Source organism: Phocoena sinus, chromosome 13, assembly GCF_008692025.1.
Source record: "Phocoena sinus isolate mPhoSin1 chromosome 13, mPhoSin1.pri, whole genome shotgun sequence".
NCBI classification, from domain to species: domain Eukaryota; kingdom Metazoa; phylum Chordata; class Mammalia; order Artiodactyla; family Phocoenidae; genus Phocoena; species Phocoena sinus.
This window is the reverse complement of record NC_045775.1, coordinates 54161718-54179111: the sequence shown is the minus strand read 5'-3', so window position 1 is coordinate 54179111 and position 17394 is coordinate 54161718. Positions and strand designations below refer to the sequence as shown.

Genomic DNA, 17394 nt, shown 5'->3' with positions numbered 1-17394 from the left:
GCATGTAATTTATAATTTTTAAAAGTTTTATAACTGAAAGACAATTTTGACATATAGGAAAAAATGTACTCTTCACCAGGAACTACATTTAAGATTTTCTCATTAGAAGAAATATGAGGGACTCCATTAGCTTAAGCCACCAGATATGGTATACAAATGAATGCATGCAGTTATGTCCCAATAAAACTTTACAAAACACAAGCAGTGGTGCAGCCCTCAGACAGTAGTTTGCCAAACTCCTGCTTAAAACAGCCCTGTTTTTAAACCAATGTTAGATTATTTAAGATTACAGATACATAAGAGATAAACTATCTACATACAATTATTCCACTCCATCAAGCCTTTTCTACCTTCAGTGAAAAATGCCACAAGCAGCAGTGGTCAAAACTGCTGACAGGAAAGGAAAGAAAGGTCACTGTGTTAACCAAACCTGTCCCTGAAACAATCACTTAATTTAGATCAATCATTCAACTCAGGATACATGGTCTCCTAGCCTCAAAGACTAGTAAGAAGACAACACATGCATACAAACAACTGCTACTAATTAGTGTGGCTTACTACCTCAGCATGATAGAAATAACCACGAACATCTGCAAAATGTTTCATGGTTTAACATGTTTCCATATGTTTCTTAAGAGAGTCTCATAACAACCCTGTGAAGTACAGAAAGCACTTGGTATCATTCTCATTTTACACAAAGCTCAAAAGCAGTAGAGCTAGGATTTGAACCTCTGATATTACAGCATTACACCTCTTCAGTGCAGCTTTCTGCTAGGAGCTGACAACAGAGGTGGAGGCATTTAGACTGAGCCTCAAAGAATGAGCAGGATTTTGATAGGTGAAGAGCCCGTAGCATTCCAAGGAAACAACATACACAGAAGTCTAGAAGCAGGGAAATACTATGCGTGTGAAGGGAATGCTGGGTTGGTTCAAGAAAGGCAGGCAAGGGAAATACAGCTAGAAAGATGGGTTGAAAGCATAGGGAGAGCTTTAAGTACCTGACAGTGACTGTACATGACCCTATAGGCAATGAGAAATCAGATGGTTTGGAGATGGAAGAAAACATAATGAAGCTCTTATCATGTGTTTAAACAAAAGAACTGCCTCATGTTCAAGGATGTTAAGTTATGAGGTAGTGTTATAGGGAGATTAGACTTTCATAAGTGCTCTGCAGGACTGGATAGATGGGTCTAAAAGAAAGGAAAGTAGTAGCAGGCTATCTCTGTAGTTTCAATGTCTGAATTGATGGTTCCTACAGGTACCCTATAGTATCCCACCCCCAAAAGTTAAACCAGTGTCTGAAATTACCTTAAAATTTCCTACATTTTATCCAAAACTTACCGAATCTTCTGGAGGTTTCTGGATTTTTCCCCAATCCACAGAAGGTCCCTTTTCTTGCAAAAATCTATGAAATAGCTTCCGAAATCCATCAAGGTCTTTTTTAGTGTGCTATGAGAATAGAAGTCGTTGTTATAACTAGCAGAATGCTTAATATTTAATAAAAACAGACATATATTGTACATTTAAAATACCTTTCAGTGAAATTCTTATACGTTTAAAACATGGAGTACAGCAGAGACTTTTTTACACCCCAATTTAAAACTAAAGAGGAAAAAAAGCTAATAGGAACCACACTTAAAGGAATACAAGTAAACTCGCCATCTCCCACCTGTATCATGTAATCTGAACACCATTTGGCCTGTGGGAATTCCAACTGGTTCTCTACATTTACTCACCAATGTATTTCTCTACTTCTTTTAAGTGACAATCTTCACCAAAAGAACAAGGAGGAACAAAAATGAGCTAACCTCAAAACATTAAGTATAAATTGAAATTTGAAAATAAAAAGGATAATCTATTGATTTATAAGTAGAAAAGTAAACACCTGCCTATTCTGGGAAACCTCTATCATAGCTGTCAGAGTAGCACAGTTCTGTTAGAACTGGCTCTTTGGAAAAGGCATGCAGGATATAAGGTTGATCAATTAACTTCTCACAATTTTAACTCAACACTGGTATCCATTTTTCCATCCAATGATACCAAAACACAGATCACATAAATTGTAATTTTGTTCTGATTCTTTCAAACTTTAGAAACTTACCAGAATTTAAAAAATAAAAAAGACAATGGTTTTATAATGGGCAAATATTGAAAATCCTTAATTATTGAGCAATCCTAGTTTTTTAAATATATCACTACATCTTGTGCTTATTAAGGCTAGATGATCAGTAGCAGCAATAGCAACTCAATATGTAGATGGATGAAAGCAAAAACAGTGTAGGGTCCTTACTTCAAACTCATGTGATGGTGCTGTGGTGAGTATCTTTTCTAGTTCCTTCTTCACAGATAATTCTAGTTCTTGTCGAATGACTTCTTGGAACTGAGAAGCGCCATCCTGAGACATTGCTTTGCTGAGATCTTAAAACAGAAATATAAAAACCACAGACTGAGAACTCAGACAGCCACTCAAACAGCTGGTAAACCACAACCAATTTATTTCTGGTGTGCCAGCAAATGAAAAGGGCTCAATCTTCTGGTCCCATCAATCTCCAGGAGGATTTTAGCATTGTCAACTAGTTATGACTCAATAATCATATGCACTCAAATTTGACTGTTTGGTACATCTATATGCTTTACAGGTGTATCTAAAATACTCAACACTTTGGGGGAGATGAAGCAGGTGGAAGTAAAATGATTAATCTTCATTTGAGCATACAGTTCCATCTCCGCTGATGTTTCTGTCCTAGCTGTCAAAGCTGGAAAAAAATGAGAACGCCTGGAATAACATTAATAAGGGCATATTTTATAGAACCTGTCCTTATGGAACTGCTGCCTCATAAGAGAACTGAAGGGTTTGGCAACTGAAGCCAAATTGACTCCTTCCTCCTCCAGGACAGATGAAAAATTTAAGGAATCCTTTCCATTTTAGAAGGGGAGCCACTCTAGCTCATATTCCTCCCTAAAGAAGAACCTCTTGAGAGATACTGGCTATTCCAAAGTGCCTCTACTTTCCTGGCATCAAAATTTTCATTTTAAAAGGAGAAGGGCACAGGGCTGCCTCCCTGTTTCTGGTTCCTAATTTCAGCCAAACTTTTCAATGCTCATGTGTGTTGGACAAGACTATCAGGACTTCTGGCATAGCTGGGCACCTCTATGACAGATGGACCTCACTAAAGGTGACAGAAATGCCCCTTAGATGAAAACAAACAAAGAAAAACGCAGAAAAAGAAAACATCCCAGGCCCAAGTACCTTAGGAGAAAAATGCCAACAAGGTTGTTTTACATACTTCATTATCTAGACAGAAATTATCCTGTCTACTTCTTGTAAAATAAGGAACAATCGGATTATTGTTCACCCCCTCTTTATCCTCAACACCTAACTCAATCTTATTTTATAAATGTATTTTTGAAGCTTATGTTCAAACATTTCTTTTGATAGCTAGTTAGTTCTACAAATGTTGGTTAATTTAGCAAAACCATATTTCAATATACCTAAAAACACTCCCACATACCATAAATTCCTTCATTTGTTATCTGGGCAGAAGGAAGCATATAGACAGAATTAAAGGCAACATAATGAATATTTTAAAGATAGTTTTGAGAGCAGAAATTAGTAAATTACTATTAAAAATTAGTAAATATGTAATTCCTGACATAATTTAATGTAGACAGCCTTTCCCAAATACCGAAAAATGTTAACAAATGAGTTATTTATCATAGCTCTTCAAAATAAAAAGTATATACACAATTTCCAACACATTAAAATTTAAAAAAATACAAGGGAATTTGTTGAAAGCACACAACCTAATCCTAAAATAGTGTTTTCTAACTGTGCTTTTCTTAAAGGCTTAAGTTTATGGACTCCAGTAAAACTACCAAAATGACCCACACTGTAGTTCATAAATAACTTCTCTGTGAGCTAAGAAACACCATAAGAAACACACGCCTTTATGTATGTTCCATAAACAACATAAAGATGTTTCAACTAGTAAGTAGCAATTTGATTATAATATGTAAAAAATGATGATAATGGATGAACACGTTAGCATAACTTTTTTTTTGCACATAAAGGGTTTACTTTAAATGTTTTAAGGATAGGATAGAGTTACATAATTATAAAATTACAGAATTAACAGACTTATATTGTTTATACTTATAAATGCAGAGAACAGGTAACTATCTACACATTGTATGAAATAAAATTAAAATTAAAAATGAATTCAAGCTTGAAAGTTGAGGTCATTTTACCTAATTTTAAAATGCAAATACGAAGACCTCTGAACTATATACCTTCACTCAAACTGCACTAATAATGGAAAACACAAAAAGCACAGCATTCCCAAGGAACCACAAACATTTCGACCATAATTATTTTCTGTTATAATTGTTCCTATTTTGTCTTTGGAGAACTTTTTTTTTTTTTAAGACAATCACCTTAAGCATGTTTTTAGACAGTACAATTTGTGACAATCAAAACACAGTCTTCTAGGGCTTCCCTGCTGGCGCAGTGGTTGAGAGTCCGCCTGCTGATGCAGGGGACACGGGTCCATGTCCCGGTCCGGGAGGATCCCAGATGCCGCGGAGCGGCTAGGCCCGTGAGCCACAACTACTGAGCCCTCGCGGCTAGAGCCTGTGCTGTGCAACAAGAGAAGCCACCGCAATGAGAAGCCTGCGCACCTCAACAAAGAGTAGCCCCCTCTCGCAGCAACTAGAGAAAGCCCGCGCGCAGCAACGAAGACCCAACGCAGCCAAAAATAATTAAAAAAAAAAAAAAAATCTCGAGTTGTGACAAATATCCCTAACTTTGATTGGTTTGATATAGCACCAAATGCAGATGAAGAACAATTTGTATTCCTTCTACCCCTCTACAAATCTTAACAGCTTTTACAACAAAGAACGTTATAAGCCTATTACCTCTTCCACCTCATTCCACTGCTGTTTCCTTCCCCTTCCCCTGGGCAAAGTGCTACTATGAAGTTCTGATTTTAAGTGATTAACGAATAAGGGCTTCTAAGGAATAAAGAATTTTCAATCTTAAGCACCTGGCACAGACTAGGAAGCATGGAGCTAGAAACCATTTCCCTTTGCAGTGCCCTCTTTTATCCATCCTGAATTTTTTAAGAAAGGTCTGGAATTTCTGGTAGGAAAAGAAGTATAGAACTCAGAAGCTTTCTTGGACTTAACATTCTCAGGTTACACTTCTGGCAATGGCAGCTGTGTTTCTAATGGAAGGTCAATTAAAGAATCCACTGAATAATGCAAGCTTTCTAACCTCCTAAGATGTTTTGTACCACCTCACTTCCTAGCAATAGAGAATTGATCCCCCTCCACTTTAGACAGAGAGAGCATTTTAGGAATCAAACATTTCATTACCTCAATCATAAATCAAAACATTTTTAGACACGAGACAGAGCATTTAATCTACCCTCAACATTTTACAGATGAGGAAACTGAGGGTGAAAAGTTAAATGACCTACCCAAAGTCACAGAGCAGGCTAATGCTGGAAGCAAAGCCAATTTATTCTGAGCCCAATTCCACCACAGTGAGGTAGAAATACCCTGCTCATTTTTTCCCTCCTAGTCTGGCTCTCTTTAATCTTTGGCACAAAATCCCCAAATAACACTCTCCTCTGAAAGCATATCTATCAGAATGTCTTCTTATGCCCAGTTGGAACAGACAGGAAACTCCCTACCACATGAAACTGGGTTTACTAGAATTGTCTTAGTTGACTTAATGACAATTTAGTAAATTGGGGATAGAACAAGCAGTAGGCCTTTCGAAACTTTTCCCGTACCTCAATTTCCTAATTCTTTCCTGTTTACGAGAACTAAGATTTCAACACCATCGACTTTCCCCTATCCAACTGGAGCCAAAAAAGGAGGGAGGGGAAGAGAAGAGGAGGAAGAAAGGAATAGAATTGAGAAGTAGGAGACTAGCAAGTGATTGTTTTCATTTCTTAATTCAGGTATTTCATTTTATCCATTTCAGCAAACTAAGAAGTGTACATAATACCCTTCCCTGACATCCTGATACTGGCAAACAAAACAACTTCACATTCCAAAGCAGAAAGCTAGCTTCACAAGGAGCAGGCCAGAGATAACACCTAGAGCAACTAAGAAGGTGAGGAGCCCTCCCTCCCAGGCCACCTCCCACCACTCGTTAGATCTGATTAGTCCCAACCTTCCTTGAAAACCCACAATAAAAGGTACCCAAAGTCACAGAATTGGCAAGCTCACTTAATCTTAAACCAGGAAATGACCTGTGAGCCAAATAAGTACGAAACTCTAAGAACGTATTGGCAACTGGAAATAACCATGAATAAAGCCGAGGACATATGCTGAGTAGAATTATGACTTATTAAACCTAACCAGCCTCTCCCGGGCTCTTACTGCAGTCCTTTAAACCAGTTGTTTGCGAATATTCCTCTAGAAAAGCTCTTATTCTTTGGATTCAGCTACCCAGTATTATCTTACATCTTCTACCTCTCTAACCATGCCTCAGTTTCCATAACTGGCTCCTTCTTTCTTCTCCTACTTCCTGGGTTTCCTAAGATTCTGTCCTCAGACCATTTTCCCCCTCAATTATTTCCTTATCCATCTCCTTACTGATAACTCCCAAATACATCCTGATCTTTTTTTCCTGAGCTCCAGGCTCACATTCCCTACTGCCTTCTAGACCTTTTGCACCTGGATACCCAGCTGGGTACCTCAAGCTCAACATGTCCAAAACAAAACTCATCATCTAAACTAAATTCATCTCCCTGCCTCCACCCCTCCCGCCTCGGCACCCCATGGCATTAACATTCTCCTAGTCACTCCGAGGTGACCTAGAAATCTCAGTCACAGTTGGCTCTTCCCTCCTTTCCCCTCACATTACATCCAATCCAATACCAAACTTCCTAATTGAACTGCCACCATTCCATTCATTGCTTTCCATTCGCACTACTGCTACTTTAATTTCACTCTCCTGGTCATGATGACAACAGCTTTCTAACTAGTCTACCCATCTGTCACTCTAATCTGGTGGTACCAGGCAGAATGGATTCATTCCCTTAAACTGCAACTCTAATCATGTCACTTCTCCATTTGATGGGATTTTCATTTGATGGGAAAGAAATACAAATTCCTTAGCCAGGCATACCTTAAAAGCCAAGCTGAAGTACTTTTCTGAGTAGCCAAAGCTAAAGAAAGCGCTCAAGCAGAATGCCTAAAGGCTCCAAGTTCCTATCTCAATAGTAGTTCTAAAACTTTAATATGCATGCAGATCACCTGGAGGGCTTGTTAAAACACATGATTCCTGGGCAAGCTCCCAGAGATCCTGCCTCTGGGTCTGGAGTGAGGAGAATATGCATTTCAAATAACTGAATGCAGCCAGTATTGCCTTGAGTAGCTCTGATATAGACTCTACTCATTTATTTGAACACGTTTGTATCAGCCATGCATATCAATCATCTTCCTACCCCATTGCTATTCTGGTCACCTATTCTCTGCCCCAAGGCCTTCAGAAATGGCACCAGGCCCAGACTGGTCTAAAGCCTTCCCAGGGACTGGTTTAAATGTGAAACATAAAATGATTCTGGCCAGTGAGCAACAAAGATATAGTTTGCAAAGGACTTTGGATAAAGGCGTTCCTCATTGAAAAAAGAGACACCTGAGAAAAATAGTACCTTTTCCATCCCTGGCCACAATGAGTATGTGTCCACCCCTCACCTTCAGTTTCTTCTGCCATTTAGTGACTTTGAAGAAAGCTGACCCAATAATGAGACAAATATACTTAAGAGAAGGAAGAAAAGACTGATGCAGTCTTTGCACGGAATCAACCAACCCTGGAACATCCTACTTCAAGATTCATGTGATGTAAGTAAGTCTCTCATTTTTTAAGCCAACTGAGTTGGCATTTTTCTGCTCTATGAAATTAAAACCATCCTAACTATTATAAGACTGTTCCAAAACACAGGAGAGAAAAATAGAAATTAAAGGCCCAGTTGTGAATTCCAAAGTCATGAGAATCATCCCAACACCCGGGAAACTCCCTGATCCCTCAGCCCCCAAAAGCTCAAACTCTGTTGTGAGTTGAATAGCATCTGCTATTGTGGAGGTGGCATTCCTTGTGTTCTAGGTGGTGGCTTCTGAACGTTCAAAGAGGCCTTCCTTTCTGCCACAACTCGGCTATGTGGAGGTTTTAATCTGCGCTGTATCAGACACATATCAAATACCCGCAAAACTTTAATTCTTTGCTGAGATGTCTGTCTGTATCACCTTACAGGCACAAGCCATATAGTGTTATTCAACTTTTTTTCCTATACCTACCTCAACACCTGGCACAGTACAGGCACCTGATTTGGAGATCAAGACTTAACTTCTCATGTTAGTGGTTTGAACAGCCAGTAATATATTATTTGTATGTCCAATTTAAATGTAATCTCTTCCTAGAAATCTTTCTAAACTAAGCACAGTTGCCCATTACATGCTGATATGGTAGATCCTTGAACCTCCCCTTTATGACATCATACTTTCTAAAATTTATTCAATGTATATCTTACCCAACAATATCCAAGAATATATTGTATCTATTTTGTTCACCACTGTATACCCAATGTATTCATAAAACAGAGCTTGAAACATAGTACTCAAGTAATGTTTATTAATTAATGAGTTAAGCCTATTAATGAGTTAAGCCTATTAATTAATGAGTAAGAGCCTATTATGATACTGCAATGTGCTGGGTATAAAGAAGGTAGAGTCCTGTCCAGTGGAGGTTGTACCCAGTAAGGCCAAAGAGAAAGTGTTCAAGAGCTATGATTTCCAGTCATGGAGAAATGGGGCTAAGAAAAGTATGGTCTGTGTCTTGAGTACCTGAAGTACCTAAGGGTTCTCAAGCAGAGGCTGATTTAACAGTCAAGTATCATGGATGTGGTCAAAGAAATGCCAAACTTGTAGGCAGTTTAGACAAAATGACCTCTAAATTTCCTTTCAATTTTTATTACTATGCATAAATGTCACCATAATGTTTTCACTAACTTTAGAGATTAAACAAAATTGGGCAATTTATATATTCAAATTTAGCTTTATTTAGGAAAAACACAGAAAAATAAAGTTCGTGTCATTCAATCATAAAGAAAAATCAATTCGTTGGTCTTATACAATTTTATATGATCTTTCAGTATTAAAGTCAATATTATTTTAGCTTATAAACTATAGTATGACTGTTTACATTTACGTAGATTTTTAAATGACTCAGCCATGTACATCCTAACACTTGCATGGGTCACAGCCATATGAATGCTTAATAAATGATTTTTGATTAACAAAAATTAAAAGGTACCAGGCTTTTGAGAACTGTTCCAGCACTGAACATGCAGAGCTACTTAGTAATCAAGATTTTTGCTAATCATGCATTGCTTGCTTAAAAAATATTTGTAACTGTTAGAATTTATACATAAACCAGACTTCTCATTAATAATTAAGATTAACCTTGCTCTCATACAACAGACTAGCTCTTAAAACAAAAACAACAACAACAAAAAAACAGAAAATATCACTTCTGGAAAACAGAACATTCAGGAGAGATGTGCCAACTAGTTAAATAATATCACTCTGCAACAAGTTTAATGGATGGTAAGGGGCCTATCACACCCATTTCCCATTTGTTGAGAGGAGAGAAAAGGGATACAACATAAAATCACCATCAAGGACCAAAAAATGATTTGACAGGCCTGCCGTGTAATTTGATACATGTGCATTTAGATAAAATTTTTAAACTTGGAAAGGCTTTAAGGTTAGTGAGTCTAATTCCCTTATCTTGGAGATGAAACAGAGCCTAGAGATGCTGACTTGCCTAAAGTCACAGTGGCAGCCAAGCAAGAATCCCAACCCTGCCGCGTGGCGCCCTGCCTCTCCTTCCTGGAGGAAGTTCTCCCTTTCTCTGTTAGTGGTGCATTATGTAGTTTACCACCTCCAGGCTGTATGCCACCAAATATGAATGAAAACTGCAAAAACCCAAATATGTCTATCAAGTGAAGTTACTGCGTGAAGTGAAAACTACATATCAGAATAAGCATTCTCTTGTGCGCTTCAACTTTTCCTTCTATATTGTTTATTTTCTGGGCAATGAAAAATTGAAGAAAGCGTTTATGTACTCTATAAATATTTTATTACCAGGCCTAAGCATTTTACCATCGGCGTAGATGAACCCACAACAGTGCAGAACTGTGTTATTTGGTTTTCCTACACTCTTTGGAAGCTTTAAAATTCTAGGCGGTTATAACATAAATGAAAAATCACATCAGTCTTTGGCAGGGCAGAAACCAGAGAAAAACACAAACTTCAATTACCTTTGCAGCCAAAGAGCAAGTGGAACTATTGTTAAAAGGAGTGTCTCCTAGAATAGTCTAACAATTAAAACGTAGACTAAGCATAACATGACTATTTCATGTACATGAATATAACGAATAGTGGGTTTTTTTTTAAAAGATACAAGTAAAAATCAGAGAAACAGGGAACTTTCTTGATTTACATAAAAAAACTAACAAATATCTAGCAATGGTTTGGAAAACAAAACATTTTGTTGTTTATATAATTAACTAAGACAACATAGCCAATTTCTCCATGGCTCTCAAAAACAATTCTTAATTGTCAAAATGGTTTGGGGGCACAACGGATTTCATTTGGCAATGATGGAGAAAAGTAAACAATGGGACTGTTGGCAGAGGCAAAATTTGAATCCTAGACAATTACTTTGCAACGAACTGAAGGAGATGCTTGCTTACCAGTTAAGAGAACTGGAAAACAGCTTTCAAATGGAGTACTATCCCCTTTCTCACACATAAACCCAACCAAAAAACACATAAAGTTTAATTTTCTTTCAATAACTTAGCAAGCCAACTTGCAAAGAATTTAGTAAGTTATTAATAGAAAGATGCATGCCTGGTAGTACAATTTTAGAGACCTAAGACATATGGTTTCAATTAATAGTCACTGTGCCTGGGACAATCCATCAAATTACCCAAGACCAAAATGTCCACAATTCAAACACTATTACACCAAGTTCAAAACATGACAGTTTAGAAAAGAAACTGTAGGCTGTGTAAAAAGGACACCAGTCTAGAAAACCAAGCTTCTAAAGAGATCCTAAGCAATCAAAAGGGTGGTAAGTGAATCATATTTCCACATTCACTAAATCCCAAACCTTCAGAGGATCTCCCCCACAATTTTATTCTAATATTGCTGGGATTTTCTCCACCGGCATAAATTCTGGATATCAGGATGAATCATATTACATAAAGTTAATACAGTCAACTCTTAATTATTCATTTTTACAGATAATCCAGAGTTAGTTTAACTTTTAAATATTCGTTTATATTAACTTTTCAGTAATGGATATATCTGACTTTTTGGGAACTCCTAATATCTGCACTTCCACAAAAAGTACCAAATTCAACATGGTGGAAACTGGAAAATTACAATATATTATTCTTTGACCCAGAATATTTTCATTATTAGGCCAACTAATTTTCCTCACACAAATTAAGTATCCCATTCTTTTGATTAAAGTCACTACAATTCATAAAGTTACTACAATTTTCTATGAAGAAAAATAAATACACAGAGAATGTGAAGTGAATGTTAACTGATATTACAACACCTACTGTCCAAAATTAACATCAATTTCCTTTTAATTTTTCAATTTATCTTCAGAATATTAAAATGGGACTTCCAAGAAGTGTACCAATTAATATTTCTTATTTCTCTAATGTCTAATTTCTTTTTTCCCTGAGTGGGCTTTCACAAATGAAAATCATCCACTTTACTAGAAGATCCAGTTATGAAGAACAAAGACAACCAATTTCTTTTAATTTTCCATTTATAACTGTGACTCTGAATTTAACTAAATCCCTGTCTCTCTAGCAACATAGTGAATCCTAAGCTACCTCTTTAAAAGATGAGAAGTGTGCCTTAGTCATTGTTTTGCCACCTCTAGTCCTGCCTCAAATCCATGCCACAACCTTCCTGGGCTGAAAACATCCTAGTCATCTAAATAATCAGCAACAGGCTAAATTTAGTCTTAGGATTTGAGAACAACCAGGCCTAGGACTGACCTCTACAACCAGGCCCCAGAATGCTTCTCACCCCTGTATTCATATGAGACCCCTCCCGTTACAATTAGTTCAGCTAATCTTCCCTGGCTACCTTCCACTGACCAAACAAGAATCACCAAAAAAAAGTCACTAAAAGAGAATTCCAACAAATGGAAAATCTGAAATACTTTTTAAGTGACCCAGAGGTACTCAAATGGCTTCCCTTGTAATATAAGAAAGTACCTCAATTTAAGAATATTAAGGGACATTTTTATATAATTTAAGTAGACAGTTTTTTAAAAAGTTCCTCCAGAGACATTCCTGGCGGTCCAGTGGTTAAGGCTCCATGCTTCCACTGCACGGGGGCGTGGGTTCGATCACTGGTGGGGAACTAAGATCCTGCATACCATGTAGCCAAAAATAATTTTTTTAATAAATAAATAAATAATTTCTAAAAGTTCTTCTAAATTACAGTATAAGTACATAACACAGCCTTAGCTGGCTAGATGACAGCAGGCCCAGTGCCATTTATAAATTTCAAATCATGTAGGGAGATTGTCCCATAGCTCTCACAACTTTTGAAAAGCCAAATTCCAAATGGCACTAACATACCTGGCAAAAGTCACAGCTGTTGATGACCCAGCAGGGTCACAGGAGGAGGTGTCACCTCCAACTGTGACAAGGGGCCCTTTCTCATTTAAGTAGTAGTCACATTTATTTAGAAAAATTGTGGGCCCTGCAACAACCCCTGGGATGGAGAAAACTAGCAAATGGAGATGTAATTTCACAGGCAGACAGAAGGTGACCTGAGGGCAGAATACACCGGCTAGGGGATTAAGCCAGAGATCCAGTAAAGAGTCCTCCTATGAGAAGGAATTCTAAGTGCCTGAGAAACACAGACTTGGGAGATGCCCAAAGCAAGTTGAACCTTCTTTTGGCCAAGGAATACATACTGGGAATTCTCCTGCCTATTGACATTAACTATTTTTATTAATTGAACATTTCTACCTAATAACTTACAAAGTGCTTGAGAATGGACATGCCTAGCTTTCCTGTAAAGCAGGGGTCCCCAACCCTGTTAGGAACCGGGCACACAGCAGGAGGTGAGCGGGAGGCTAGGGAGCAAAGCTTCATCTGCTGCTCCCCATTGCTCACATTACCCCCGAACCATCCCCCCACCCCCATCCGTGGAAAAACTGTTTTCCACAAAACCTGTCCCTGGTGTCAAAAAGGTTGGGGACCGCTGCTATAAAGCACATTGCCTAGATTTGAGGGAAGAGATTCAAGCCGAGAATAGCAACCCCAGGTTCCAGGACATTCAAACACGTGTACACAACACACAGGTATAATATACAGATCTGAATTTCAAATGCCAACCATAAGGGATACAGGAGAAATCCCAATACAGTACATTGCGTATTGTAAGAGCTCATAATTTTAGTTGTTGATTGGACTGAAACAAAAACTGTCACCAATTATGTATTCACATCACTGTTCAAGCTTTCCCCTCCAACCCCATACTTTAAAAATATATATATATATCAACTCCCAAGTTGCTGGAGGCCTGAACACCAAACCTAGAATAGGAAAATAAAGAACTGTCATAGGTACATTGTTTCTGTTTGTGACATGGGGTTATACTCATAGTGGCAATGCTATCCAAAAAGCTACCATCATTTTAAGAAAGGAAAGTAAAATTTACTGGCCATCTAAATGCATTCATGTAATTAATCTCATTTCAGCTTCTCAAAAACCCTTTGGCATAAGTACTAATACCCAATGTTTATATAAATAGAAACGGAGGTTCAGAAAAGTTGTCTATGACCACCTGTTAGTAACAGGATTCAAGCCTAGGTCCATCCCTTTTATCTTTCTCAACATTTGTGTTAGAGGTGTTAATAAACTACAACCAAAAATGTAGGTTAGGAGCTTCCCTGGTGGCGCAGTGGTTGACAGTCCACCTGCCTATGCAGGGGACACGGGTTCGTGCCCTGGGTCCGGGAAGATCCCACATGCCACGGAGTGGCTGGGCCCATGAGCCTGCGCATCCGGAGCCTGTGCTCCACAGCGGGAGAGGCCACAACAGTGAGAGGCTCGCGTACCGCAAAAAAAAAAAAAAAAAAGTAGGCTAAACTACTAAAAAGTACATGGAAAGTCTGCATTTCTCATTTGTCATCCATGACAGATTCTTTCAGAGCATCCACCACTTCAAGACACTGTATTTCCCCCAGGAATATAATATTATCTTTGCCCACAGGGAACTGATAGTCTAGTTGGAGAAAGAAGACATTGTTCCTGGTAAGTTTTTTTAACATAAGAGGCAATAAAAGGTACTGGAAAGGACAAGGGTTTAAGACACATTTATATATGAATTTCAGTGCTTACTAGCTGTGAACTTTGGATAAGATACTTAAATTTTCTCACCTGTAAGGTCATGATTGAAATCTACTACCTCTCAGGGTTCTTGTGAAGCTTAAATGAGACAACATATGAAAACAGTTTAGAGGCCTAATATTTGTTCAATCTTTTCCTTATGAAGCAGCACAAGCTAAGTGTCAATGAGTGGAAATATCAATAAATGCTACAGCAAAAATCAAACAATTTGATCTTTGCTACCAAAAAAAATTCAAAAACAAAAATCCCAACGCTTACACTTAAAAACTGATCTGTGGAGACAGCAGAATCATTACCCAATAAAGTTTATCACTGATCAATGCAGCGGAGTTAATTAAACATACGGAGAGTTTACACTTGAAGTACAAATTTAAACAATGATAAACAGGAGCAAAATCGTGTTAAAAAAATTTTGGAGGGGAGAGGTGTCATCTTTTTGTGCAAAACTGCCAATTTAAAAAGAAAACTACCACTTAGAGCAAATTGGATGGCAATTAAATGCAATGTTGGATTGAATCATGGAAAAGTAGTCTAGGTCTGTAGTTTAGTTAATAGTAAGGTACTTGTGATAATTTCTTAGTTTTGACATATGTGCAACTTTTCTAAAAATCTCAAGATAAAAAGCTGATTTTTTAAAAAAAGTGGATGACAAGGGAAAGGAATAATAACATACACAGGTATTGCCACTTTATTTAGAATCTCCTGAAAACAATTAGCCATTAACAAACAGCAAAGTATGTGACATTAGTCAACATGCACCATCTCTGTAGGCTGCGCTAAAGCATAACAACGAGGAACACCTGGAGTTTAATGTTATTTTTAACTTTTAAAGAGAAGTGACTTGTCCACTCTTCTCTAGCATATTATTGCAATACTGGTTTGCTGGTAATTAAATATTGTTGTTACAAAGTCCAGCAAACTTCTGACAGTTACCTCTACTTTCTATTCTTGACTAAGACATTTATTCAACCTGAACAGAAGCATCTCTTACCACATACAAGGCATAACATGAATTTAAAAGTCTAATGACAAGTGACATTTCTGAGCTTAGTGCTAAAGGCAGACATAAGTGTCCCATCTGTTTTCATAATAAGGCAGGCAAATTCTCTTACTTTATTATACAAAACTCAAAGAAGAGTTAATAAAGTGATATAAAACCTACTAGGGCATTTTTATGCGCAGGGCCAAATGATGGCCATCATTGACACAATTTTTTTAAGTACATTACATTTATTGAGAGCCACATTAAGTGGTTGTGAACTTTATACTAGCTGTGTGTTCAGCAAGATGGCCGAAGCTTTCACACTCTGGGGTCTGCAAGAAAAGGGTTTACTTTTACCAGAAGGCAAATCCTATGCTACAAATTGATGACAGGTTTCAAGTAGCACCAATTTCAATGTGTACACGTTACACACACACATACACACAATGTTACTGCTTAACTCAGTTGAGAGGCATTCCCTAAACCTTTTTTAACACACATATAGAACTTAAAGAACAATTTTCTAATTTGAAAGAAACCTTAATAATATTTACAGATATCAAAGAAGGGGAAAAAATAAACACAGCAATGCAGCAAAGTCATTTCTCCTGCTGAAATGACCTCCAGCTTCTACGAGCTATTGCCGGTTTCGCAATAAATGAATCTGAGACTCAGACCACGTACACACAAACGGAGAAGCTGAGAACGCTAAAGCTTCCCCAATAGTCCTGGCTAAACCCACCTGTCTTTCCTCAGCCCTCTCAGTTCCCCTTCCCGTCCGCACCCAGAGTTACCTTGACTTCGACCCGGAAAAGAGAACAGGGATTAATCAGCAGCCAAAGTCCTGTTTTATCATCATTTACAGCCCCTATCCCAGAAAGCCAGAGTGCTACTAACCTGATTTCAGGGAGACAGAACTAAATGCAGCAGAGTACAGGGGTATAAATTACATGTATCTGAAACGCCAACCCAGCAGCTCAAGACAGCTCAAATGTCAATTTAACGAAAAAGGTTTCGCGAATTGTATCTCAAATGAACATTTCCACTTCCAAACCACCCACCAACCTCTCGACTGCCAGTACCCAAATTCGGTACTGCTAAAGCAACCCGGGAGAAAAAAGAAGCGTGTCTTACCTTGTACAAATCTCGACATTTTAGGGATTTATTAAAATACTCTGGCCTATATATATATGTGTGTATATATATATATATTCAAATGCCTAGAGGAGTCACGCTATGGGCAGGTCTCTCTTCCACCCCTGCTTTAACAACCGACGAGTTCCTTCTCCTCTTCCTATGTTTTGCCACTTAAGGGAGTATTCAAAGCGGCTAAAACTGTCTCAAAAAAAAAAAAAGAAAAAAAAACACCCAGGAAAACCTTCCGCACTTCCAAAAGACAAACTTGGTGCGACCGAGTCGGCTCGGAACTCCAGGTTACACTAAACCCTTGACGCAAATGAGGGCCAGCTGGAGGCTCCCGGAAAAGGTAGTATCACACGAACTTAAATTTCATCAATGAAAGAGGCGTATCTAGAGCGGCTACTTCACTGCCCTCCGGAGCTGCACGGCCGCAGGCACAGGCGGGCCGCACCCCCTATTCCCCCTCCCCTCTCTGCCGTCCGACCTCTGGACAGTTCCCCGGGAAACTGGCCAACGGCGGTCCCCGCCCTGCAGGGATTGCGAGGCGGGGAAGGCAGGCAGAGGGGAGCGATTCAACCCTTTCTACCGGCCCATCAACGTCCCGGGACTAAGAGGCGCTCGGCGCGCGGGCGGGCGGGGCCCTCCAGACCAACGCCTCGCTGCTGGGAGCGGCGGCAACCTTGCCGCGGCTTTTTCCCGGGAGGGGCCGAAGGCTACACGCCCTCCCCCGCCGCGGACGCTGGGGGGCCACCCATGAGGGGAGAGGTGACTCCGAGGGACAGGAGCCCGGGAGGGCCCGCC

At 38.8% G+C, this 17394-nt stretch overlaps 1 protein-coding gene across 1 annotated transcript in view; it reads right to left on the bottom strand.

Moving 5' to 3' along the window:
- The window catches only part of UGP2 (UDP-glucose pyrophosphorylase 2), a 54546-nt gene extending 37371 nt beyond the window's left edge, over window positions 1–17175 (bottom strand). Inside the window, 3 exon segments of the mRNA XM_032652371.1 lie at window positions 1342–1449; window positions 2291–2418; window positions 16588–17175. Of these exon segments, the coding sequence (XP_032508262.1) occupies window positions 1342–1449; window positions 2291–2418; window positions 16588–16606 (255 nt within the window). The 5' untranslated portion in view covers window positions 16607–17175.
- Between the last annotated feature and the right edge of the window lie 219 nt (window positions 17176–17394).